We start from the raw sequence: 27,522 nt of genomic DNA, 5'->3' as shown, positions 1-27,522 counted from the left end.
TATGGTTTTGGCCTTCAATAAAAGTTTACCTCTGGGCCCGAAACCTTAACTCTGCTTTCTCTCCACGGATGCTGTCAGACCTGCTGAGTTTTGCCAACCATTTCTGTGTCTGTTTCTGATTTCCAGCTGCCACAGTTCTCTTCTTTTTAAAGTTTACCTCTGATTTATTTTCTTCTAACCTGAGAAAGTAACATGGTTAGGGGTCTGTCCTCCTGGTCCCTCCACACGGCTGACTAGCTAATACAGCAAAGCGCAGCGGTGTTTCTACCTGTTAGCTCTGTTCAAATCTCAGGGAGCTGCAGAAACGGGGGATCTTGAAATAAAAACTCTGTTTCTCACTTTGCATTTGCTGCCACACCCGCTGAATGTCTTCAACACTTTCGGCGTTTTTGCTGTTTCGGATCTCCAGCATTTGCGTTTATTTTAGTGGGGACCTTTATATTATTCTTTGGAAAATGACTTGCTGGCCTTTGGTGACACGCTTCTGTGTATTCTCACTTCCGAAGCGCAAGTGGTCTGTATAGTTAATACATGATAAAACTGAAAGTGCTGGAGAAGCTCGGCAAGTCTGGCAGCATCAGTGAAGCTGGTCATTTTAGACTGTGAAGCGTTAACCCTCTTTTTTCTCTCTCCACAGATGTTGCCAGACCTGTTAAGTTTGCCCCAATACTTATTGTTTTCTTTTATATTTCAGTTTTCTAGCATCCGCTGTGTTCTGCTTTTATTTGGACCCTATGAGCTGCTGAAGTGCATCATTCATCTCAGTATCACCGCGGAAAATGACTGGTGGGGAAATTATGTGAAAGGGCCATTTTGGGTTGATGGGTGAGGGAATGAAAATGATAAATTAACGGCTGGTGAAGCTGAAGCCAGAAGTGATTTTTTTAATATACATTATCTGTAAATAACGTTCATTCATTTCTGAATTATCTGATAAAATGTGGCTTGGGGCAGGGTAAAGGGGTCTTCTAGCTTATGGTTAAAATTCTCTCTTCGAAGTGCAGTACAAAACAAGTCGAAACGACTTTTGAATGCAACTTGCCGATTGGCGCAAGGTGAGTGATGAAAGTTCTGACCAATTGGAGCGTTTGTTTTTAGGCTTAAATGGCACAACACTTGGGGGTTGTGGGGGGAGAGCTGTGGTGCGTTTCTGGGGGAATGGGATGGAGTCTGCAGGAAGGAATCCGGATTAGGTGTTGCGGTAAACCCGCCTTCTCTCTTTTCTTGTTCAGTATAAAGGAGGCTCAGCCACAGTGCTGGGCGCTGTGTGGATTCTCTTACGGGAGCCTGGAGCAGCGTCGCTGAGAGAACAGTTGCAGCAAATTTGTTTTGCATTGGTGCAGAGACAGGACGAGTCAGAGCGGTGCGCTGCGAAGCTGTGAATTGATCGGCTCGGAGCTGGGAGTCCGATGCTCCGAAATTGCCGATCCTGCTGCTCCATGAGCGCCATGAGCCGCTATCTCTGGCTGCCTTTGCCCTACGTCGCCAACACTTTCCGAAAGAGCCCCGAGGGAGCCAATGTCAGCGACTTGCTGTCGGCTCTGTACGATCTCTCCAACAGCTCCTCCTTGTTCAACTGGGGCAATCTGACCATCGAGGATTGGGGTGTCTTCAGCAACCAGACCAAGTATGAAGCCGAGTCCCAGAACCCGACTGTCAAAGCGCTGCTGATCGTGGCTTATTCTGTCATCATCGTCATCTCGCTCTTCGGGAATGTTCTGGTTTGCCAGGTGGTGGTCAAAAACAAGAGGATGCACTCTGCCACCAGCCTGTTCGTGGTCAATCTGGCGGTGGCCGATATCATGATCACACTCCTGAACACCCCGTTCACTTTGGTAAGACTTGCCTGTTGTCTTAGCACCAAACCTGGAGGCATCCCTGAAATCTCCAGAATTATCAGGTGCAAGGTTACATGAACGGGAAAAGAAACTATCTGTAACTCCCCTCATATTGTGTTCGGGGATAGCATGGAGCTGGGAGCTCTCCTCAACTGTGGGCACTGTCAGGCATGCGTCTTTCAAATGTGCCCCATGTTTAATGATAGTGTTTTTATAACATGCCAATTAACTGTGCTTTTAAATATAGACACTGCTCAGTTAAAATATCTTGACAGTGGGTAGTTGGTTTGACAAAATACATTTGGAATTATTTCAATTGGTAATGAGTCACTCTTGTGCATTTGGGACATCATTGTGAATTCTCGCGGACATTTCATGAAATATTAATGCCACAGCTCCAGCACCAACTGCCATGAAATTTGAAAAGAATATTACTGAATCTGGAGATCCTTAACAAGCTTGCTGTCCTAGAAATTATTCAGTGATGCACAAGTTTTCATTAGAAGCTGAGCTCAAAGGGAGGTTGGTTCAGAGATCAAGATACAGAAAGGATTCTCCTAAGCCAATTATCTTAAAATTGAATATCTGCCTGCGCTATTCAGTTCACCCTGTTGGGTGTTAGTACCTCTATCTGTGTAATTCAGGCATTTCTAATGTAAAGTCTACACCTGGAAGGTACCCAGGATTTTGGAAACAAACCTTTGCAAGTGTTTTTGGAATGTGTTGGTTTTATGATGTTATGCCCTTAATGGACTTTCTATTACTGCCACAGGTTTCATTTCACCCATATAAGAAACTCCAATCAGATTCCCTTGAGTTAATCTCATCTATGTATATCTTCTATAAAGTGTGGCAAAAAAGTGACATTATTGTCCATGAGAATATGCACATTAAAATCTGAGAATTTGAGTTGCCAGTGAATCAGGGATTAGACCTGACAGGCTTGCATTTTCCAGCAGACTAGAATTCCATGTTCTTAAGGATTATATTGCTGCTGACAACTGCCTCGTTCTCTTTGATATTCCCTAGCATTCTCAAACAGACGTGTTGCATCTGATAGTCTTTAACATTGTCGTAAATTGAGATTGAAGAAAGCTTCTATTTTCAATTAAATTAGCTGATGGCTCTGAAATTGATAATGAACTCAAAACCACTTTCCCACTGGTCATTACATTGATGGGACCAGGCTTAGCTGGTCAAGATCACAACCAGATGCAGATCTGACTTTTTAAAAATTCACTCATGGGACATGGGCATCACTGGTGAGGCAGCATTTATTGTTGCTCCCTAGTTGCCTTTGAGAAGGTGCATTAGTCATGAGCAATGTTACTTGTAACATTTTTTTTAAAGAGATGCTCTATTTCAAAATAACATTTAACAACAGTTTTGTCAGCATGAGATTGCCAATTATTGAAGGATGTTACTTGTTGGCACCACAAGGGTAACTTTGCTTTCAATGCTGTATAATAAATCTGTCTACCTGATATTAATTTTCACTATTTCAGTCAACTGATTTGTTTTGTCTGCCCACGCTGAAGTATGAATGTTGTGGCACAATTTCCAGCATTGGTTTTGGATTACTTAGCCTGCTGTACATTCCTTTAAGGCTGATTGTCTGTAATCCCTTCCTTGTCCTGAGGTCTGTAACCTATTGGTCCTATGAGGCAGTTCCCTAGCTTTTCCCACGGGAGTGACCCCATGTCAAAGCTTAAACTGTTACAACACCTTGGTGAGCTGTGGGAGAGGGAGAAGGGAGTGACTGCAGTTTTTACTACCCAGCAGTTGGCAACACCAGCCTGTGACCACACTTGTGGTCCTGACCTCTAACTTGGGAAACCTGGCAAAGGCTTACATATCTATTAACATTCTAATATTGTTCTACTCTGCTTAGCTTTCCTTTCTCAAGAAAAAAACTAACCAAAGACTCTTTTCAATGGCACAGAAAATAACCATATCCTTGAATATGATAGTGAGTCCTACAGATCACAAAGATCTGAGCATTAATCCTTAGTTTGGACTGTTATCTGTGCTGCTGATACCTGCCAGTATGTTCTGGGTCCAGATGAATGAATATCAGGCAGGATCCATGCATGTTCCCACTCCATCTGTACAAATAGCCCTGAGCTTCTAGTTGTCTACCACTTTAACATACCACCCTGCCCCTATGCTAACATTTCTGCCTCAGGCCAGCAGCAGTGGTCCAGTAAAGTTCCACCCAATCTGGAAGAACAACATCTCATTTTATATCTTGGTACCTTATAGCCCTCAGAACCCAACCTTAAGTTTAACATGTTTACAGTGTGAATGCCTCCCTCCTTGCTTCTTACCCATCCACCCCCTCCAGCCCCCGACCCCTCATCATCGCCCATACCCTTGGCCCTGTGTTTTATGATTGTTGCCAGTGCAGCCAACCCATTTTCAACTATTCGCATTTCCCGTTATCACCTATTCAGCATCTATTACTTCTCCAGATTACAGTCAGAAATCCCATTGCCTACTACAAATTTTTCTTTCTCTGATTACTGTCTCCATCTATTTGTGTCACTCTTTCCTTCCTCCCTCACCACACCCCGCTCCTGTCAACAGTGTAAACATTACCATCTCTTAGCTGCTTTCAGATCTGATAAAGTGTTACTGGACTCCAAACATCAGCTCTTTTTTACCCTCTCCATAGATCTGTCAGACCTGGTGCGTTTCTCCAGCACTGTGTTTTTGTTCCATGCTCCTGTGACTTACTCAGCATCTCCTTCTGGAAGTGCAGGCATTTGGATATTGAATGAATACCCCTGCCTTCAAGTGAAAGGCAGATGAACTTGTGTTAAAGGTGACCTATTCAATCGTGTCATATTTTATTTATTCTTGACAATGAAAGATAACTAATCCATAAAAGATTGTATATAGATTACAGTGTGATGATACTTGCTGTTTCTCTTGCAGGTTCGGTTCGTAAATAGCAACTGGGTGTTTGGGAAGCTGATGTGTCATGTCAGTCGGTTTGCACAATATTGTTCTGTGCATGTGTCAGTACTGACACTCACTGCTATTGCATTGGACCGACATCAGGTACTGAATAAACACCAGTGCTAAATTGATACACAGGATGCTTCTACTATTGAATAGAAATCCAGACAACCTGCCTATGATGGTAAAGAATTCAAAGGGGTTTACAAATTGGGAAAGTTAAAGTGCTGGAAATTCTTTTTTTAAAATCCTATCTGTCATGAAAAGCAGACATCTTGAATAGTTACCTCTCATGTTTGACTGTTTTCTCTTCCTGTCAGTCCCTCATCTTGATGTAATACTGCCTCACCTCCCCTGTTATCATTATGATCATTCTTCTGAAATCAGCTTTTTGCAACAAATTTTAGCCAAGCAATTTGACCATGGGGTAATGATATTCAATGACAATCCTTCTTTCACTAGGAGCACTGTTAGGACCCATTGAGGAACGGGCATTGATTCTCATGCCCCATGACTCCTGGTGGCAACACAGATGTTAATGATTTAATCAAAGTATGCTAAGTCCCCAAATGACCTGTCTGAAGGATTCAGGTTAACAGAAAACACTGAGCAGGGTTACATGCTTCATAGAATCTACTGATTGAAAGGAATAAATGAATTCAAGTTGCAAGTGAACACAACTATGAACTACGAACATATACCTGGACTTATTTAAACTTTAATCTCCTTTTAAACCTCTACACACAAACAAATAAATAAGACATTGGTGGGAGGGAAAAACTGGGGAAACACAATTTAACAGCATGACTACTCAGAGCTCATTGAGATGTTATTTTTGCTTCTGAAGACTTTGTGTTCTTTGTTCTCCTTTCTCCAGGTTTTTCTCACTTTTTAAAAGTCACAGACTGATTAGTTCATTAATTGCAAAGTCTCTCAGTCACTTGCTGCAATTGGTGCAAGAACATAACTAGTGTACTTCAGGCACTTCTAATGCAGAGATAGAGACACCGAACCTGGTCTTCCAGCAGCGCAGAGGTTCTCACTATAAACACTCAAGATGTTCACCTGAAAAGAGCCAATTGCAGAGCTGTCATCAAGCTGCATATTTGCAAAAACTAATCAGTAATCTGTTGCTAGCTGAATCTTATTCTGCCATCACACACCCCTCCCCCTTAAGTGCCATGCCATTTTTATCTCTCCTCCCTAATGCTTAAACATTGCAGTAGTATAAACAAAATCACAATGAGTTCCAGGAACTTGTTTTTAAAAGGGCATAAATTCCTCTACAGTCCTTGATTTAGAACATTCCTGTCCCCATTTCCCACCACCATCGAAATTAAAGAAAAAAAATGCCATTTTTATAGCACAATCCTAAACGACATGAATCGCCAGGCAGTTTCACAACTAACACTGAATATTTCACATAAATATAGAAAATGCTGGAAATGCTCTAAAGGTCAAGCAGCATCTCTGAAGAAAAAGAATTAATATTTCAAGTCTCTGACCTTTCTTCAGAAGTTTTACTAGCTATCTTGCCACAGACAGAGGAGCAAACATTGGACCATTTCGGTCTGCCTTTAGTGTTTTCCATAGGTGGAAAGATTTTTGTCATTTAACTTAAAAAATGATTCTGCACTGATGTGGTGTTATCTGGTGCAGTTCTGCTCACAGAGTAATAATATTTAATTAATCCCTTCATGGTACAACTGGCTTCAATTACTTTACAAAATCCAAGACCAAAACCCAAACCACCGTTTATATGGCATATATTCAGTGTGGTATGACATTGTAACCTGTTGCACTTCCTGTGTCTGTGTCCCCTGCAAACTTGAATCTCTGTTGACAGCAAACGGCTGTGGGATTTGACCTTATTTCAAAAGCTGGGAGTGGGGAAATACTTTTATTTCATAGGTACAGTGCAAGTACTGTGCAATTAGTTCCAAAAGAGAACATGAATTCAAACATCATGCTTATTGACTTAAAGCTATTTGGTAGCTGTGTAGGAGCTAAGGAAGCCTTAGACTGAAACCCCCCAAAGCTGTGGTTGCCAAAAGAACTTATAAGGGGGAAAGTATGTTAATATATGCCCTTTAAGAAACAATAAGGCATGATTCAGGACATCACCAGGTTTAATGAAAACCATAGGACAAAACATTAAGATAATAACAACTTAAGAGATGTCATACTTAGCTTTTAAATTGTATAGATAGTTGGAGGACAGGAAATATGAGAGAGATAAGGAGTTACACTATTTTAGGATCATAGGAGTGGGCATATTGAGGTAGGATACAGTATGTGTCTTGATTATAGCATGATAGCAGCGCAAATAAAGATGGTGGTCTGTCTGAAATGTAGGAGGAACCAGATGGTAGAGTTCAAAAGAGCAATGTCAAAATAATGAGGTAAAAATGGTAGTGGAGCAAGTTTGTTTTCTTCTGCCTGTTCAGAACTACATAATGGTGTTTGGAAGCATCAGAGGTATGGAAATAATAGTCATATTTTGCATTGACATGGGCTTCATAGAAAACTGAGAAATGTGGAAACATTTGACAGTCTTTATCAATAATTCAAGCACATCGAGGGAATTGCATAATGCAGTTCATGCCATATTATTTTCTACATCATCCAAACAATGTTTATGCCCACACTACCAGTGCAGCATTGTTTTCTGTTTTTAGTTCATCTTTTCATGAGCTTCGGCTTTCATCAAGGTAAAAGATCTGAAAGGTGGGCAAACAAAACACTTCTGCACATTTGGCCAATAAGTAATTAATAGTTCCTGTGAGAGTATCCCTTTCTTAAACAAAGCATTTTATCAACCTAACTGCAATATCTTCATTCCCTGCGTAAGCTCTTCCTGTAGCTTTTCTGAATGGGAGGCCATGGTTTTAGGATAAGGGGTGGGTGCTGGGATATAGGGTAATTTTAAGGAGGTGATCGACAGATGTTTAATCGGTAATGAGTCCAGTTTCTGGTCAATGGTAAGCCCCCAAACTATTGATAGTGGGGTTTCAGTGATGATAAACCATTGACTGTCAAAAAACAGCCATTAAATTCTCTCTTGTTGGACATGGTCGTAGCCTGGCATTTCTGTGGCATGTATCTTACTTGTCACTTGTCAGCTCAAGTCTGAGTATTGCTCAGCTCTTGCTGCATTTGAGCGTGGACTGTTTCAGTATCTGAGGAGCTGTGAATGGTGCTAAACAATCTGCAGTCATCAGCAAACAACCCCCACCTCTGACCTTATGATGGAAGGAATGTCATTGAAGAATGATGATGATGTTTGGATCTCAGACCACTACCCTGTGGGACTCTTACAGAGTTGTACTGGAGCTGAGATAGCTGACATCCAACCACAGCTATATTCCTCTGTGGCGGGTTTGACTCTGACTAGTGGAATTTTTTTTCCCCTGATTCCCAATGATTACAGTTTTGCCAGAGCTCCTTGGTGCCACACTTTGTCAGATGTGACATTGATATCAGGGGCAGTCATCCTCACCTTACTGCTGATATTTAGCTCACTGCCCATGATTAGTCCAATGTTGAATGTGGTTGTGTGGATGAAGGGTTGAGGACAATGGTTGCTGTGGAGTTTTCAGAGATGTTGTGCAGAAGAAACAGTGGAGAGCTGGCCAAGATAGCCATCTGGTGAAATGCATCATCCTTGTGCTCCTAAGAAGCTGCTTGGCCTGCTGTGTTCATCCAGCTTCACAATTTGTTATCTTGGATTCTCCAGCATCTGCAATTTCCATTATCTCTCATCTATTCATCTGCTGTGTTTCACCTGTCAGGTTTTCTGGGGTTTTTTGGCAGTGGAGAGGAGATTTAGGCGATGCGTGCATATAGATTGAATTGCCAGTGAGGGAAAAATTACACCCTAGAGCTCCATCTGTGCAATTTAACATCCTAGCAAATTGGGAACTCCAAGATGACATTAGGAAAAATAAAGTTTTCTCATAAGTTTTTAAACTTACAACTATCTCTTTAAAAACCAAAAGAACTGTGGTTGCTATAATTTAGGAACAAAAACAGAAGTTGCTGGAAGCTCAGCAGGTCTGGCAGCATCTGTGAAGGAAAAAAAAAATCAGAGTTAACATTTCAGGTCTGGCGACCTTTCCTCAGAACTCTTTGCCTGCTGTAAAGGGGTTGTAACCTTGGACCTACTATCACCTGAGTTGTTTCTTTCTTTTTCTATTCATTTGTAGGATGTGGGCATCGCTGGTCGGCCAGCATTTCTTGCCCATCCTTATTTGCCCTTGAGAAGGTGGTGGTGAGCTGCCTTCTCAAACTGCTGCAGTCGTCCTTCTATAAGTTGACCCACAATGCTATTAGGAAGGGAATTCCAGGATTTATACCCAGCAACAGTGAAGGAATGGTGTTATATTTCCAAATCAGGATGGTGAGTGACTTGGAGGGAGACTTGGAGGTGGTGGTGTTCCCAAATGTCTGATGCCCATGTCCTTCCAGATGGAAATGGCCATGGATTTGGAAGGTGCTGTCTGAAGATCTTCAGTGAATTTCTGCAGTGCATCTTGTGGATTGTACACACTGCTGCTTCTAAATGTTGGCGATGGAGGGAGTGGATGCTTGTGGATGCAGTGCCAATCAAGTGGGCTGCTTTGTTCTGGATGGCATCAAGCTTCTTGAGTGTTTTTGGGGTTGCACCCAACCAAGCAAGTGGGGAGTATTCCATCACACTCCTGACTTGTGCTTTGTGGGTGGTGGACAGATTTTGAGGAGTCAGGAGGTATTCCTAGCTTCTGGCTTGCTCTTGTAGCCACTGTGTTTACGTAGTGAGACCAGTTGAGTTTCTGGTTGCCCTCAGGATGTTGATAGTCGGGTATTCAGTGATGGTAACACCATTTAATGTCAAGGGGTGGTGGCTAGATTGTCTGTCTGTTATTGGTGATAGTCATAGCCTGGCATTTGTGTGGGGCGAATGTCACTTGCCACTTGTCAGCCCAAGCCTGGATATTGTCCAGATCTTGTTGCATTTGAACATGAACTACTTCAGTGTCTGAGGTGTCACAAATGGTGCTGAACATTGTGCAATCGTCGGCAAACATCTCCACTTCTGACCTTATGATGGAAGAAAGGTAATTGATGAAGCAGCTGAAGATGGTTGGGCCTAGGACGCTACCCTGACGAACTCCTGCAGAAATATCCTGGAGCTGAGATGATTGACCTCCAACAACTATGACCATTTTCCTATGTGCCAGGTTTGACTCCAACCACTGGGGAGTTTGCCCCCGATACGCATCGATTCAAGTTTTGCTAGGGCTCTTTGATGCCACACTTGATCAAACGCAGCCTTGGTGTCAAGGGCTGTCACCCTCACCTCGTCTCTGGAATTCAGGTCTTTTGCCCATGTTTGAACCAAGGCTGTAATCAGGTCAGGAGCTGTATGGCCCTGGCAGAACCCAAACTGGTTGTCACTGAGCAGGTTATTGTTGAGGAGGTGCTGCTTGATAGCACTCTAGATGACAGCTTCCATCACTTTACTGATGATTGAGAGGAGACTGATGGGGTGGTAATTGGCCGGGTTGGATTTGTCCTGCTTTTTGTGTACGGGACATACTTGGGCAATTTTCCACATTGCTGCATAGATGCCAGTGTTGTAACTGTACTGGAACAGCTTGGTTAGGAGAGCCGCAAGTTCTGGAGCACAAATCTTCAGTACTATTGCTGGATTGTTGTCAGGGCCCATAGCCTTTACAGCATCCAGTGTCTCCAACCATTTCTTGATATCACATGGAGTGAATTGAATTGGCCGAAGACTGGTATCTGTAATATTGGGGACCACTGGAGGAGGCTGAGATGGATCATCCACTCAGTACTTCTGGCTGAAGATTGCTGCGAATGCATCAGCCTTTTACAGTTGGTTCGATGATGTAACGGTTAGCACTCTGGACATTGAATCCAGCAATCCAAATCTAAATCTCGATGGGACCTATAATTTCTGTGTCCCAACAAGTTGTTTGGGGTGGCACAGTGGCTCAGTGGTTAGCACTACTGCCTCACAATGACAGGGGCTGAGGGTCAATCCCAGCCTTGGGTGAGTGTCTGTGTGGAGTTTGCACGTTCTCCTCATATCAGCGTGGGTTTTCTCCAGGTGCTCCAGTTTCTTCCCACAGCCCAAAGATGTGCAGGTTAGGTGTATTGGCCATGTTAAATTGCCCATAGTGTTTAGGGATGTATAGAATGGGTATGATACTTTGAGGGCCAGTGTGGACATTTTGGGCCAAAGGGCCTGTTTCCACACCATAGAGATTCTTATCTTTCGCACTGATGTGCAGGGCTCTTCCATCATTGAGGATGGGGATATTTGTGGTGTCTCCTCCTCTAGTGAGTTGTTTGATTGTCCAGCACTGTTCACAACTGGATGTGACAGGACTGCAGAGCTTAGATCTGATCCATTGGTTGTGAGATCACTTAGCTCTATTTATCAATTGCTGCTTTCGCTGTTTGGCGTACAAGTAGTTCTGTTTGGTGGCTTCACCAGGTTGACACCTCATCTTCAGCCTGGTGCTACTCCTGGCATGCCCTCTGCACTCTCCGTTGAACCAGAGTTGATCCCCTGGCTCAATGGTAATGACTGAGTGGGGGATATGCCGTGCCACGAGGTTACAGATTGCACTGGAGTACAATTCTGCCGATGTTGATGGCCCACAGCACCTCATGGATGCCTAATCTTGAGTTGTTGGATCTGTTCGAAGTCTGTTCCATTTAGCACGGTGATTGTGCCACACTATGTGGAAATTGTCCAAACATCATTTATTTTTAAAAACAAAGCCTTTGCATTTTGTCACTGAATTTATCCTCATTTTGTAAGTTGTTTAGCAGTTTTCTGCATAGACTTAATGATTAGAATTGTTTTACACAGAAGCGGAGCCAGATTGCATCCTCACTGATGCCCACCCACATACATTTCCACCAGCACCTAATTGGTGTTATCTTTTCTGATACTTAGCCACAGTAAAAACTGGATTGGTGTAATCCTCAGGATGAAAAGCTGCCCTGCTGAAAGGCCACTGTTTGGGTAGTTACTCCACAGCTGCTACCTGACATGGAAACTAACAGCCAGAATTGCCCATTTGTTTCCTGGGGCTACTTCACCGCTCAACATTATCATGACTGATCCCTCTGTCTCAACCCGAATTCTCAGTCTCTGTCCAAAACCCTCAATGCCTTTAATATCTAAATAAAACCAATCCCTCCCTTGAAAGCATTCAGTGGCCTGTCAACCACAGCTTTTTGTGGCATCAAATTCCACAGGCTGCCCAGCCAGGGTGTAGAAATGTTTCCTCATCTCAGTCCCAATTTGCCTGTTCTGAGTCTGTGTTGCCCAAATTGGAGAAGCATGCTCCGACATTGACTCTCTCCAGCCCTCATCCAATTTTATACATTCCAGTCATCGCCCATCTATCCTTCTAAAACCCAGAGACCTGCGAAACACTTCCAGTGTTTTCTGTTCTTATGCATTGCAGTGAAAAGGTAAATTATCTTCTGTGCTTTGCGAGGGGAGGTGCCGTCATCTTCTCGATGTTGCCTCACGCTCGAAGGGCCACCACTCTCTCCAGCTCAGCCAGCGCACATGTATGGGGTGGTACGGTGGCTCAGTGGTTAGCGCTGCTGCCCCACAGCACCAGGGACCTGGATTCGATTCCACCCTCAGGCAACTGACTGTGTGGAGTTTGCATCTTTTCCCTGTGTCTGCGCAGGTTTCCTCCCACAGTCCAAATTTGTGCAGGTTAGGTGGATCAGCCATGCTAAATTGCCCATCGTGTGGGTATATAGATGAGGTGAGTTATAAGGGGATAGGTCTGGGTGGAAAGCTCTGAAGGTCAGTGTGGACTTGTTAGGCCAAAGGGCCTGTTTCCGCTCCATAGGGGTTCCTGTGATTTGTCACTCATTACAGACACCAGCTCTCTCTGCTTCATGCAGTCTGTCCACTCAGTGGCTCTGTCTCTCACCTCATCGTCACAAGCTATTAGAAATTTTGAATCAGCTGTGATTCTATTGAACAGTGGCGTGGGCTCAAGGGGCAGAATGGCCCACTCCTGTTCCTGTTTCATGGTCTTTCTGTCCAAGTGAAAGTAAAACACTGGAGATACTGGAAATCTGAAATAAAATACCCCTTTCTCCCCTTTGGTCACTCACTGGATTCTCCTCACTACCCTCCTCCTGCATTGCTACTAACTGCTGTTCCATCCATCCTCTTCATATTCAATCTCACCCTTTGTCACACTGCAAGCAAAGTTGCCCCCTGGCCTCCCATACTGGAATCTGATGAGCACCATTGACTGAGTGTGACAGTGCAGAACAATTGACTGTAATGCCCCTAGGCCTCATTAAGGACTAACCCCTTTGACCTTCTCTCATGGCTGTAGCATATGCAGTGTGTTTGCTGCATAAACTGCTGGCACGTGCTGCGAATGTGACAACCACGGACCACAGTGCTATGCAGCCCCATGCCAACTCCCTTTATCATTCAGTGCCTCACAATGTGATGAGCTGCTATTTCTGTTAATGAGCTAAAAGGCAGTGCAAACCACAATGACAGAATGACAGAGCCTTCAAGTAAGTTCAAAGTGAATGCACGCTATGAAGGAAAACTAAAAGATGCATCATGTGCCCATGCCTGAGATTCGTGTGTCTCCCTGCAGTGCAAAGCAATGTGACACTTATAGCTGGTTAATGGTGATTGTCACAATTTGACAGGGAAGAATACATCGATAATCATGCCCCACTGTTTCACAAGCTGTCACTAAAGGTACAAATTCTAAATTAGACTTACAAAGATGACCAAATTGCCTGACTGATTGCTTTCAGGATAAAAGCAATTCTCATGAGACTTTTTGATTAACAGAAAATGGCTCTATTTATTATAACACACATTACTTTTGGCAGAGATGAAAAGAAGGTTCCAAATTACTACAATGCAGCTTAAATTATACCCCTTTAAAGTACAAAATATCTGCACACGCATTTACAACTAAGGCAGACAGAAGTCAAATAGTTTGATACAAATATTATAGGTGTGAAAAAAAATAGACAGGCACAATAACATTCTGAGGATCAAAAGTCCAGATTTTAAGGGTTATATTGTCTCAAATCTTTTTGATTTCAACAATGGTGGCATGCTGGTGTGAGCAAAAATGATGGTTGTTTCTCACTGCGATATTTGATGAGGGGAAAACCAGAAATTCTTTACTCAATGTCAAAACTCCATTTTTTCATCGATTCACCATATTTTCCCACATTTCTCACAATCAACCTTGCCACTGAAGGAAGTGGATGTTGCATCCGTGGTTTCAATTAGAGGTCATTGATTTGTTTAAAGAGCTGAATTTTCTGGCATACATCAGGAACCCAACTTTATGACTATATCAGGGTCTGCAGCCTACGCTTTGGTACAACTGTCTGATCATCGGACTCCTGGTAATTTGTTTTATTCATTTACAGGTTATGGGTATCACTGGCTAGGCTAGTATTTATTGCCCATCCCTAATTGCCCAGAGAGCAGTTAAGAGTCAACCTTGTTGCTCTAGGTCTGGAGTCACATGTAGGCCAGACCAGGCAAGGACAGCAATTTCCTTCCCTAAAGGACATAAATGAACCAGATGGATTTTTCCAACACTTGACAGCAGATTCATGGTCATCATTAGACACTTAGCTCCAGATATTTATTGCATTCAAATTCCACCGCCTGCCATGGTGGGATTGGAGCCCGGGCCCCCAGAACATTATCTAGGTCTTTGGATTAACAGCAATAATGTCACTCGGCCATCATCTCTCCGTGGCCATCTCCATGCTTGTCACCATATTAAGAATGGCAGACAGTTTGGGACGTGGGAAACATAGAAAATAGGAGTAGGAGTAGGCCATTTTGCCCTTCAAGCCTGCTCCACCATTCAATATGATCAGAGCTGATCACCCAGCTCAGTATCCTGTTTCTGCTTTACCATACCCCTTGATCTCTTTGCCCTTAAAACTGTATCTATCTCCTTCTTGGAAACATCTAGTATTTTGGCTTCAACCGCTTTCAGTGGCAGAGAATACAACAGCCTCTCCACTCTGTGCTGAGGAAATTTCTTCTTATCATAGTAACACAATCAGAAGGGCACTTAGTAAATGGTGACCAAGAGAGGTCAGCGCTGCTATGGTAGAGTGGTCGTCTCAAAATTGTTTAACATGGAAATGGCCTCAGTTACCTTCTGTAAATTTGATGATGAAGAGGCCCTGAGTGGTTTGGGGCTTTCAGTTTGGAAAGGGCACCTTCTCCACAGGATTGCTTTGTGCCAGGGCTATGGCCTTTCATGATGGCAGCTCCTTCATTTAGTGCTTAAATCCTCAGACTCTAATGACCCACTGAAAGGCAAGTGCCTTTGGGAAGCTTCCAATATCCACAGGTGAAAAGATGATTCTAATCACCCTAAATCGCTCTATCGACCGCCTGCCTCTTCAAATGGACCATTTAACAAAGAGCAAAGAACAGTGCAACACAGGAACAGGCCCTTCAGCCCAACAAGCCTTCCCTGACACATTATGCCTTTCTAAACTAAAAATATTTTGCCTCTATGCAGATCTATATCCCTTTATTCCCTGCCTATTCATGTATCTGTCAAAATTCATCTTAAACATTGCTATTGTATCTGCTTCCACTACCTCCTCTGACGTATTCCAAACACTTACCACCCTCTGTTTAAAAGCCCTGCCACACACATCTCCTTTTAAACTTACCCCCTTCTACCTGAAACCTATATTCATGCCTGTCATAATTTTGTAAACTTGCTTCAGGTCATCATCAGCCTCTGACATTTAAATGAATACAAGTCAAGTTCGTCTAATCTCTCCTCATAAGTAATAACTTCCAAACCAGGCAACATCCTGGTAAAGCATTTCTTCAAAGCCTCCACATCTTTCTGGAGCCACTTTGCTGTCACCCTGGGTAATTACCATAGGATTGGGATGGCACCAGCAGATTCTCTTCATGTGATTCATTTTCTCCTACTTTTCTGACCACCTGCCCCTCCCAACATCTCCATACTCCTTCCAATGCCAAAGACATGGCACCAGGAGAAATCGGTTCTATAAACCTCATTTTTTTTTCTATCTGTAGATGTTAACAGACCTGCTGGGATTTTTTTTCCACATTTAATTTTTTGTACATGACTGATGGGCTCAATATAAATACTCATCAAAGCGCAGACTGAATAACTGTACAGTTTACATGGAACATAGAACATAGAACATTACAGCACAGTACAAGACCTTCGGCCTTCGATGTTGTGCCGACCTGTCATACCAATCTGAAGCCCATCTAACCTACACTATTCCATGTACGTCCATATGCTTGTCCAATGACGACTTAAATGTACCTAAAGCTGGCAAATCTACTACCGTTGCAGGCAAAGCATTCCATTCCCTTACTACTCTCTGAGTAAAGAAACTACCTCTGACATCTGTCCTGTATCATTTAAAGCTATGCCCCCTCGTGATCACCGTCACCATCCTAGGAAAAAGGCTCTCCCTATCCACCCTATCTAACCCACTGATTATTTTATATGTCTCAATTAAGCCACCTCTCAACCTTCTTCTCTCTAATGAAAACAGCCTCAAGTCCCTCTGCCTTTCCTCGTAAGACCTTCCCTCCATACTAGGCAACATCCCAGTAAATCTCCTCTGCATCTTTCCAAAGCTTCCACATCCTTCTCATAATGCGGTGACCAGAACTGTATGCAATGCTCCAAGTGCGGCTGCACCAGAGTTTTGTACAGCGTCACCATAACCTCTTGGTTCCGGAACTCAATCCCTCTATTAATAAAAGCTAAAACACTGTACGCTTTCTTAACAGCCCTGTCAACCTGGGTGGCAACTTTCAAGGATCTGTGTACATGGACACCGCGATCTCTCTGCTCATCTACACTACCATTTAGCTAGATCACTGATTCCGAACAGCATCTTTTTATGTTCAAAATGATTATAAACTCTATTGAATTACTTGACACATTCCATGACATGTGGTCTATCACCAAAGTCTGAACAAATCCAGCAACATCTACTCATTAGACAAGAGAATAAACATCATCAAAAGTACAATTTCTAATTTATCTTGCTTCTGCAAGAGAAAAAAAATCTAACTGGATCTCTCCATTTTATAGCTATGGACAAAAACAATTGTTTTCCCTCCAACATTTTATTTACTCTGTGAGAACTACTGAAATAACTTCTTAAATCTGTCTTTCCGGTAGTGATTTTATTATTACTTGCTACTGAACAGGTACTTGGGAGTCATTTGTCATTGGGTTCAGAGCCTGCCTTCCCTCAATGTTTGTATGTTTTCGTATGTGGATGTTTACTAATGACCATTGGCTGTGATGTCCTGTCTGGCCAAATGGATGCAGGCACAAGAAGGATATTGACTGGGTAAAGGATCCTATGGGTAGTTGACACCTGTGGAACCGTGCCTCAGAATGATATCTTTAACAATAGGAGAGAACATTGAAGAGAGAAAAAGTACTTTGCTTCAAATTGGAGACTCTGCACACAGATGATAAGTTGCATATGTACTCGCAGGTTATTTGGGACAAATGTTGGAACATTCTGACTCCCCTCTGTGTATTTTGCACAGGTTATCATGCACCCACTGAAACCCAGGATGTCTATGGTTAAAGGAGTCATCTGTATCATTGTCATTTGGATCATGGCAACCTGCTTCTCCCTTCCACATGCGATATACCAGAAGTTATTCAGAGTTGAATACAGGTGAGGCAGAAAGTGAAGCCAGTCGGGGAATATTTACTGTTTTTAGTGTCTTACATTTTTCTTGGACACACTTAACCTTTAAATCTGGGTCAAGTTTTTTTAATATTTGATGAGGCAAAACTGTCAGACATTGCAATCAAGATAACAAAGTGTGAAGCTGGATGAACACAGCAGGCCTGTGAAGCTAATTGTAACTTTCAGCACCTACACATGTGTAGAATCTGCTGCCAGCAATTGCCTTCTCCCCCACTGGGTGTGCTGTTGATAAGACTGGAGACTGCAATCTTTAGAAATTACTGAATTGACAAGCATATTCCCTTTTTCATTGTAATATCACAATGCAAAAGGCTTGAAAAGTTATGTCTCTAATACATTTTTGTTGAATTTTTCATGATGTACTACATTATAACTGGTGTTGCATAATCTTCCGAGACCTGGAAAATCATTCTTTTAATTGTGTAATGTCAAAGTTTTCCATCATGATAAACATGCATAGTTTTTCAATGCAATTATTTTTTCTAAATGTGTTAAAGATGCTTCAAATTTTAATCTGTATGACACAATCTGTTTATTTTGCTCTGTGTAACATGTTTTAAATGTGAAGTTAATTGGTACATTCCACTTTCATTTGTTATCTGTGAGAATTCTTCTATGTGGTTGACTACTCACTCTTCTCATAAACATCACTGTTTCCTGACACCTGATATTTACCCTGATTTTGTGCCAGAATTATACCAGAATACTACATCACAGACATTGTTACATCTTTGTGATCAATTCACTATCCATAAAATCTGAGCCATGATCACCCTTGTTTTCATTATTCGTTATCTTCAACCAATGAATGGTGATAACCTGACCAAGGAAGTTGGTTTAAAAGACATAAATGAAGAAGCACCATACCATTTAGATATACTTTATTTTGTATAAGGATTTAAATCTCAATATCTACTGATTTTAGCTCCTTACTTTCCTGAGTGACCTGTAAATACTCGATTTGATTTGATTTATTGCAGCCACATGTACAGTGAAAAGATTTGTTTGGTGTGCAGTACAGGAAGATCATGGCAAACAAGGACACAGGGTGCTTAGGCAGAGGGAGCCAAACAAAGTTACAGCTACGCAGAAGGTGCACAAAGCAAGATCAACATTATTTAAAGTTAGAAAGGTCCATTTCTGTTGGTCTACTCAATATGATAAAAAAAATTGTACAGGCAAGAGATCCCGGATCTGATTCTCAGGGTTGTATCTTACATTCTTTTGGATAAGACATAGTTGCTTGAGTTTTTTTTTGTGGGATATCCATTGAGTTCTCTCATCATTTCTTCCAAATGTGCCACATTAATTACCTACCTCGTCCCTGTGGTGTTCGTCATGTCCAATTCCAGCACCAGCTTGCCAGGGGTCATTCCCAAAACAACTCGCCACACAATGAATTCATCAGCATCCCTTTGCAGCATCTTCAAAAGTCCATTGTGCATCTGGACAAGCACTGTCAGAATGAAGCTGCCCAGTAATGCTCCTAATATTTTCTTTCCCCAGATGTGGCAATATTGAATCCCCAATTGAGAGATACGGCCTTCAGAGATGGCATCTTGGTACAGTGTGTCAAACACAGGCTTTGATTTCTGTCAAGCAGCTTAGGCATGGTCAGTCAGCCACTTACGGTGGTCAAAGACGGGTTCACCCATTCTATCGGGTGAGGAGACCCGTGTCGAATCATGGAGTCATACAGCATGTAAACACACTCTTTGGTCCAACTGGTCCACTTTGACCATGTTCCCAAACTTAATTGATTGATAAAACACTAAATTGGCTCCACGTGCCTGCACTTGGCCCATCTCCCTCCAAACTTTTCCTATTCATGCACCTATCCAAATGTCTTAAATGTTGTAACTGTATTTGCATTCACAACTTCCTCTGGCAGTTCATTCCACACACTATACACTCTCTGTGAAAAGGTTGCTCCTCATTGGCATTTTAAATTTTTCTCCTCTCTCCTTAAAAATATGGCCCCTAGTTTTGAATTCCCTCACTCTGTAGAAAAGACCTTTGCTATTCACCTTATCTATGCCCCTCATTATTTTACAAACCCCTATAATGGGCTGCCACTCTTTCATCTTGGCTATTTCTGCCCCACTGTGAGCTCATTCTTCCAAGGATGAGGGAAAATGAGGAATTTGGTGGGATTAAAGTGGGTGCCACAGCTATTGGTGCTGATCAGGGAAATGTGTTCTGTCCCCTGAGTGGGTTAGAAGGGATGGGGTTTGCAGCGGTTGACAGTGAATGAAACAAATGTTCCCTGTAAAAGTGAGAAGGATAGGTCATGAGCCTTGGTGGAATGTGGGTCCAGTAGCAGAGACAGCGATTATGAAGTAGCAGAGAATATGTTGCCATTTACCCTGGCCATGCATAGAAGGTCACTGAGAGCTGATGGCATTGCATTCCTGAAGGTCCAGGAGCAAGAGGACATCCTTTTCTCTGCACCATTTCATCCACCATGATCCTTCGTTCCCTGTCTGCAAAGTGGAGCACAAATTTCCTTACTCTATCACGATGAGGGCAAATGTCATGCACTGTTCAGTGCAGATCTGGAGTGACTGTGCTTGCCTGGGTGCACAACAGCCTCTTAAAGATGACACTGCCCCCAGGGATATTGGTCTATTCCAGGATATCCCGACTGTTGTGAGTTCTTTAGGATACAGTGACTAATACAATTCAACTGGGATCCAATGAAAGGGATGCCACAGGGGCATAGTAAGGAGATAAAAAGGCAAGTTTGGTATAATAATGCCACAAAACAAGCCAGGCCTCACAGAGAGTAACATTGCAGTTAAGACAATAAAATTGACAGTTAGCCAAAACAAGAAGACAAGATTCAGGTCAATATCTAAGACAGAAGTAAGCTATTTATTCATCTAACAAAGGCACATTTCAGTAGTACTTCAGGCCGCTGTGCCAGATTTCACAAAATCCTGGGCATCTTGTAATTCAGAAAGCACACCACACCAGGTGAAAGGTCACAAGAATTGACATGAGCACCTAGTTAGAGAGGAAAGGATTTCAAATGCTGCTGCTGGAGGAGCTACTAATAGAAGTAAGGTCAAGGAGGCAGTGAAAGAGGATGCCCCATCCATGAGTGGTCCAATGAAGGTACAATGGAAGGAGTTTACCAGGGGAGCCACATGACCTCCACCATCCCATAGGCCTTTATTACCTATCATGTTGGTCACGTTAAATTAAGGCACAAGTTCCTACGTGCATAAAGTGAGCATGATATAGAGCTAACTTATACCATGATCCGGCATGTCTTTGCAGTGAAAATAGTTGGGTGAATGTAATGCATATGAAATATCTGGAATCATGGAGGTATATTTTTCCCATCATATTATTATGCATATTTCCTGACTTAAGTGTCAGGCAGAGCTGTGTTAAGGAAGAATGTTATTAATGTTAGCCTGCGCTAGAAAGCTAATCACTATGTTATAGATGCAGGCACCCATCCGAAAGCACGTGTTGAGTATGCCAATTCTTTTCTTCATGTATTTTCTCTCCAAACAAAATTGCCACGTAAGTGGGAACAGATCCAACTGGAGTAAAATTTACATAAGTTATATATATTTATATATTACACACAAAAAGTGTGTACTAACCTTCAGTGCATTACCAATCCTTAGGAGACACCGAGGAAAAAATTGGGGAATAGGAAGAGAGCTCCAAGAACAAGTTGTTAAAGTTTTGGACACCATTCAGCACAGTGGGTTGTTGATATTTCTCCAATGATCCAAGTTTACCATAATAATAAATTAAAACGAAAAAATATTGCAATTCACAGGATGGATTTGGCAGCCTAGCTGGAGTGAAACGCAGAGAGGCCAGAACCTGCCAAACCTGTTGAGTATTTTCAGCCTTTTCTGATTTTATTTCAGAAGTGTGAAATGCTCCCTTCTGGTGGAAAGAACATGGAGAAACAATACACAATAAACAATGCTATTTTAAAGGGTGTGTGGAAGCAGGTAGAATAATCAGTTAAAACAAAATCCAAAATCCTTTACTTACAGAGTGAGTGGTGGTGCAAAGGATTGCTGCTGAATTTGTATAAGCTGCTAGTTAGACATCAGCAGGACAGGGTGCCACACTTGTGAACAAACTGAACAGCATGCAGAAAAGGTTTACTAGAACGGTTCCAGGGATCAGTAATTAAGAGAGAATCTGGAGATCTTTTCTTTATTGGCGAGGCCCATGTTCAAATCCCACTTGCTTCTAAGGTGTGCAAGGACACCTCTGATCAGACTAATTAGGGTCGCGAAGTGTCCAGCTCAAGTCAATTGCTGTCTTTTTATCAAGGATCGTCAATATATGGAGAGCTTCAAGAAGAAGTTGTTAAAGTTTTGGACACCATTCAGCACAGTGGGTTGTTGATATTTCTCGAATTACACAGAGAGTTGTGAGAGCATGGAATGCGTTGCCAGCAGCAGTTGTGGAAGCAAGGTCATGGGGGACAGTTAAGAGACTGCTGGACATGCATATGGTCACAGAAATTTGAGGGTGCATATATGAGGATCAATGGTCGGCACAACATGGTGGGCTGAAGGGCCTGTTCTGTGCTGTACTGTTCTATGTTCTATGTTCTAATATCAGCTCAACTCTTGAACACAACTCTATTGTCTGTGTTTGGGCCAGAGTTCATATGAGGCCTGGGACTGAGTTGTCTGTGAATTGAATATTAGTAAGCAGAACATTGTTTTGTAGGCGTGGCCTGATGACAGTGTTTACAAAACCTTCTGTAACTTTGACATTTGAAAGAAAGCCAATGGGTCAGTAAATGGCCACATTGGCTTTGACCTGATTTTTTGTGTTTAGAACAGACCTGGACAATTTTGCAAGATAATAAAATGTGAGGCTGGATGAACACAGCAGGCCAAGCAGCATCTCAGGAGCACAAAAGCTGACGTTTCGGGCATTTCCTGCGGTTGCAGGGGAAGGTGCCGGGTGTGGTGGGGTTGGAGGGCAGTGTGGAGCGAACAAGGGAGTCACGGAGAGAGTGGTCTCTCCGGAAAGCAGACAGGGGAGGGGATGGAAAAATGTCTTGGGTGGTGGGGTCGGATTGTAAATGGCGGAAGTGTCGGAGGATGATGCGTTGTATCCGGAGGTTAGTAGGGTGGTGTGTGAGAACGAGGGGGATCCTCTTAGGGCGGTTGTGGCGGGGGCGGGGTGTGAGGGATGTGTTGCGGGAAATACGGGAGACGCGGTCAAGGGCGTTCTCGATCACTGTGGGGGGAAAGTTGCGGTCCTTAAAGAACTTGGACATCTGGGATGTGCGGGAGTGGAATATCTTATCGTGGGAGCAGATGCGACAGAGGCGGAGGAATTGGGAATAGGGGATGGAATTTTTGCAGGAGGGTGGGTGGGAGGAGGTGTATTCTAGGTAGCTGTGGGAGTCGGTGGGCTTGAAATGGACATCAGTTACAAGCTGGTTGCCTGAGATGGAGACTGAGAGGTCCAGGAAGGTGAGGGATGTGCTGGAGATGGCCCAGGTGAACTGAAGGTTGGGGTGGAAGGTGTTGGTGAAGTGGATGAACTGTTCGAGCTCCTCTGGGGAGCAAGAGGCGGCGCCGATACAGTCATCAATGTAGCGGAGGAAGAGGTGGGGTTTGGGGCCTGTGTAGGTGCGGAAGAGGGACTGTTCCACGTAACCTACAAAGAGGCAGGCATAGCTGGGGCCCATGCGGGTGCCCATGGCCACCTCCTTAGTCTGTAGGAAGTGGGAGGAGTCAAAAGAGAAGTTGTTGAGTGTGAGGACGAGTTCAGCTAGGCGGATGAGAGTGTCGGTGGAGGGGGACTGGTCGGGCCTGCGGGACAGGAAGAAGCGGAGTGCCTTGAGCCCATCTCCATGCGGAATGCAGGTGTACAGGGACTGGACGTCCATGGTGAATATGAGGTCTTGGGGGCCAGGGAATTGGAAGTCCTGGAGGAGGTGGAAGGCGTGGGTGGTGTCACGGACGTAGGTGGGGAGTTCCTGGACCAAAGGGGAGGAAATGGAGTCCAGATAGGTGGAGATGAGTTCGGTGGGGCAGGAGCAGGCTGAGACGATGGGTCGACCAGGGCAGGCAGGTTTGTGGATTTTGGGAAGGAGATAGAAACGGGCCGTGCAGGGTTGGGGAACAATGAGGTTGGAGGCTGTGGGTGGGAGGTCCCCTGAGGTGATGAGGTCGTGAATGGTGTTGGAGATGATGGTTTGGTGCTCGGGTGTGGGGTCATGATCGAGGAGGCGGTCTGAGGTGGTGTCGGAGAGTTGGCGTCTGGCCTCGACGATGTAAAGGTCAGTGCGCCATACTACCACTGCGCCACCCTTGTCTGCGGGTTTGATGGTGAGGTTGGGGTTGGAGCGAAGGGTGCGGAGGGCTGCCCGTTCTGCGGGGGAGAGGTTGGAGTGGGTGAGAGGGGTGGAGAGGTTGAGGCGGTTAATGTCTCGACGGCAGTTGGAGATGAAGAGGTCAAGGGAGGGTAGGAGGCCTGGGGGTGGTGTCCAGGAGGAGGACTTGTGTTGGAGATGAACCCACACACCACCAACAATTTTGCACATTGCCAGATTGATGCCTATGTTACAGCCATATTTGTAGCATTCCTGGAAAGCAAACATGTGCACACATAGAATTTAGAGAACAGAGAACAGATTTGGATTTGGCTAAATACCCTCTTTATTGTTATTGTGATCTAGGCTCACACATAAACTAAACTAACTGGATGATGGCACCTAGTTCCCCAGAACTTGTATACCAACAAGGAATTAATGCCTTCAGATGAATAGAGGATAGAATTTGAAAACAGATTTTAAAGTGCTCTTAAGATGACACACTGAAAGTATTTTATTTTATATGGCACTTTTCACAACCTCTGGGCATCACAAAGCACTGCACAACCAATTTTGCCCCTTTGAAGTGTTGTCAATATTGCAGAAAACATGCAGGCAAGTTAAACACAGGCAAGATATTGCTAACTGCAATGAAATTAATTTACCAGATTATCTATTTTAGATGTCATTTGAAGGGTAAATGTTGAATAAAGTTTTGGGAAAACTGCACTGCTGTTCTTCGAATTGTACCACGATGACGGCCTGTACTCAACATTCAATCCAAAAGGAAGTATAGCCCCCATCAGCCTGTGTTATTTTCTCAAGTGTCTACGGTGGGAGCTGGATCTACAGCTTCTGAGTGAGAGTGCTGCTACTGTGCTAAGGCTGACCCATGGCACTAGTTCACACTAATGGAACAGTGTTAAATGGAGTAATCAGTGAGTAGCTAACTAATCAAAGCTTAGAGCAAAAGCTAAAAGCATAGTTGACAGCCCAGATTCTCATTTCCATTCCATGTGATCATGTGAATAGAGATTTGAAGTCGCATTGGTATGAACATTCGTTGTGGACAGAGATTTATTTGAGATCAATGGGTTCAATCGCCATAGAACGGGTGGCTCATAAGATATCACCATGTTATGCAACTACCTACTTCGTCACCTCTAAAGAAATCACTCATCTATCTTTTGTTCCAGGAAAGAAAAAGTGAGAAGTTTATGTCTCCACAATTTTCCGCAGCCTGCTGATCTATACTGGAAGTACATGGACTTGTCTACTTTCATTCTCCTGTATGTTTTGCCACTTTTGATTATAACTGTAGCCTACACGACAGTGGCAAAGAAACTGTGGTTGAGGAATGCCATTGGAGACATCACTGTGGAGCAGTATTTTGCCCACAGACGGAAGAAAATAATGACCCTGAAGATGCTGATGCTGGTGGTGGTGGTGTTTGCTGTCTGTTGGTTTCCCCTTAACTGCTATGTTGTACTCATCTCCAGCAAGGCCATCAATACCAATAATGCCATATACTTTGCTTTCCATTGGTTTGCCATGAGTAGTACTTGCTACAACCCCTTCATCTATTGCTGGCTTAATGCAAATTTCCGAGGTGAACTTAAATCCTTGCTGGATATGTGCAAAAGGCGAAGGGTCACCCATGCTCAACCCCTTCCCTGTATATCTCCTCCCTACAGGCAGGCGTGGATTGAAGACAGAAGCCAAAAGAGAGGCAATCAAGCTCAAAGCTTGAGGTTTAACACCAACTCTGCAAGGACTGATCTTTCCATTGTTGAACCTATTGTGACTGTAAACTAATCTGGAAAGGGACGACATTTTAAATGCTATATGTCAACAACTAGAGTATGTACAAGATCTTCCAATCTTTAGAACATTGCTCTTCAGATATAAGAATCTCTGGCCAAGCTGGCATTCAGTAGCCATCACTTGTTTTCCCTGAGTCGGTGGTAATGGTCTCACTATAGTGGTTTGATGTAACCACATGATAATGTCAAGGTGAGATGCAAGGTAAAATCAGCGGCCTACCATCACTGAATAACAATAATCGGTTGGGATTTTATGACATTCCCACGACTTCATTCACACTTTTTATTGCTACAAGCATCCATCACTCTTCCCATGTTTTATTAAGGATCTGAATTCACATTCCTAAATTGGAGCTCATTACTAATCCAGGTTTCTGGATTATCTGATCAACAATTTCATCACTACACCATCCTACTCCTTTCTATTGAGAAATATATGACTAAGTTTGATGGGCATTTAAGAATGATCCAATCTCTCCAGAGATTTTGAGAAATGGTTGAAAATTTGAAAATAAATTACTATGTATAGTTCAGAAAATATTGGTGTAATCTGGTGAAAATATATGCTTCATTAGTTGGACAAGTGCATCTTGCTGAAACTGTATGTTGAATGCTGTAAGCCAATTTATTGTTGCATCGCATTACTGCAGTTCTCACTAAGCAATCGTATAAACAGCATATATTTAAATTGTTCAAAATTATTCTTAAAGCTTTACATCATGTTTTCATGTTACTTGGTCAAAAGAACAATCGGATACTTGGGCATTACAGACTCAGATCAGATTGCATGGCTAAGTGCACAAATTAATCAAATTATTTTGTTACTAACTGCCTCTGTGGCTATATGTACAAACAGGTATCAAGGATCCTTACTAATAACTTGGACCTCAGTATCAGTTTAATCTTAGGAATAATTTTCAGTTAATCTCTTAAATCTTGTAATTTATAGCCTTGAAGAAGAGATCTATTCCTTGTTTTGATAACAGATGGTCATAATTAACTTTAGAATGAGGAGGAAGGAAGTCAAAATTTTAAATAACTTTGATATGTACACCTTTATGTCAGAAATGTTTTCAAAACCAATGTTTGAAAAAATAGCAATGGTTATATTTCCAAAATCATTATCGTCACTGATTTATTGTGAGCATAAAAGACCCCAAACAAATGAGGGTGGCCATTCAACTCATCCTTCCATAAAAAACTACAACCTGCCATCCCAAACCAGTGGTGTTTGCAAATTTGACCATCTTAACGTTGTGATTTTGAACATTTAGATAAATGTGAAGTAGTGAAGGCCATAACAAGAATCCATTAGCTTTAATACATCAATAATTAAGGTGCCTGTGATCCCATGCAAATGCTGGAAGTCCAGGCACACAGTGTCCTCTAGTTTTCATGATTGCCTCAAAAAAAAACCCAGAAATTTGTCTAGAGAGAACCTATACCTTCTATGAAAGTTGGCTGTGAAAATTCACAAGCCAGGATGAAAAATTGAGAGGCAAATCTGAGTTGGAATCCAGCAAGGACTTTATGTGTCTATCTCAACTGTAAATTATGAACCAGTGTTTTAGATCTGAAGGTAAAAGCAACCTTAGTTTTCATCTTCATAAAAAATTAATGCTCAAAATATATTTGTGCTAAAAAATGTTTGACTACCTGTTGTTTTGGGCTTTCCAATATGGTTAAGCATGGCACTGAAACTGCACTTTTGTTGTTTTAATTCTCTGTGGTGTAACCTCTATTACAATAAACATGAGACATTCTTATTTGAATCTTT

At 42.8% G+C, this 27,522-nt stretch overlaps 1 protein-coding gene across 2 annotated transcripts; it reads left to right on the top strand.

Annotated features, from left to right (window-relative positions):
- Positions 1-1,138: 1,138 nt before the first annotated feature.
- On the top strand, positions 1,139-27,522 carry LOC125458657 (G-protein coupled receptor 83-like). 2 transcript variants are annotated; one of them, XM_048544085.2, is made up of 4 exons: positions 1,139-1,835; positions 4,776-4,901; positions 17,434-17,567; positions 25,119-27,521. In XM_048544085.2, exons 1-4 carry the CDS (start codon positions 1,410-1,412, stop codon positions 25,735-25,737), a joined length of 1,305 nt encoding a protein of 434 aa, XP_048400042.1. In that variant the 5' UTR covers positions 1,139-1,409; the 3' UTR covers positions 25,738-27,521. The 2 variants fall into 2 exon arrangements, with proteins under 2 accessions (XP_048400042.1, XP_059507341.1); XM_059651358.1 differs by lacking the exon at positions 4,776-4,901 and having other exon boundaries at positions 25,119-27,522.

The sequence above is a fragment of the Stegostoma tigrinum genome, chromosome 15, assembly GCF_030684315.1.
Source record: "Stegostoma tigrinum isolate sSteTig4 chromosome 15, sSteTig4.hap1, whole genome shotgun sequence".
Lineage (NCBI taxonomy): Eukaryota > Metazoa > Chordata > Chondrichthyes > Orectolobiformes > Stegostomatidae > Stegostoma > Stegostoma tigrinum.
The sequence above is the reverse complement of the archived record's forward strand: the minus strand, read 5'-3'. Positions and strand labels throughout refer to the sequence as shown.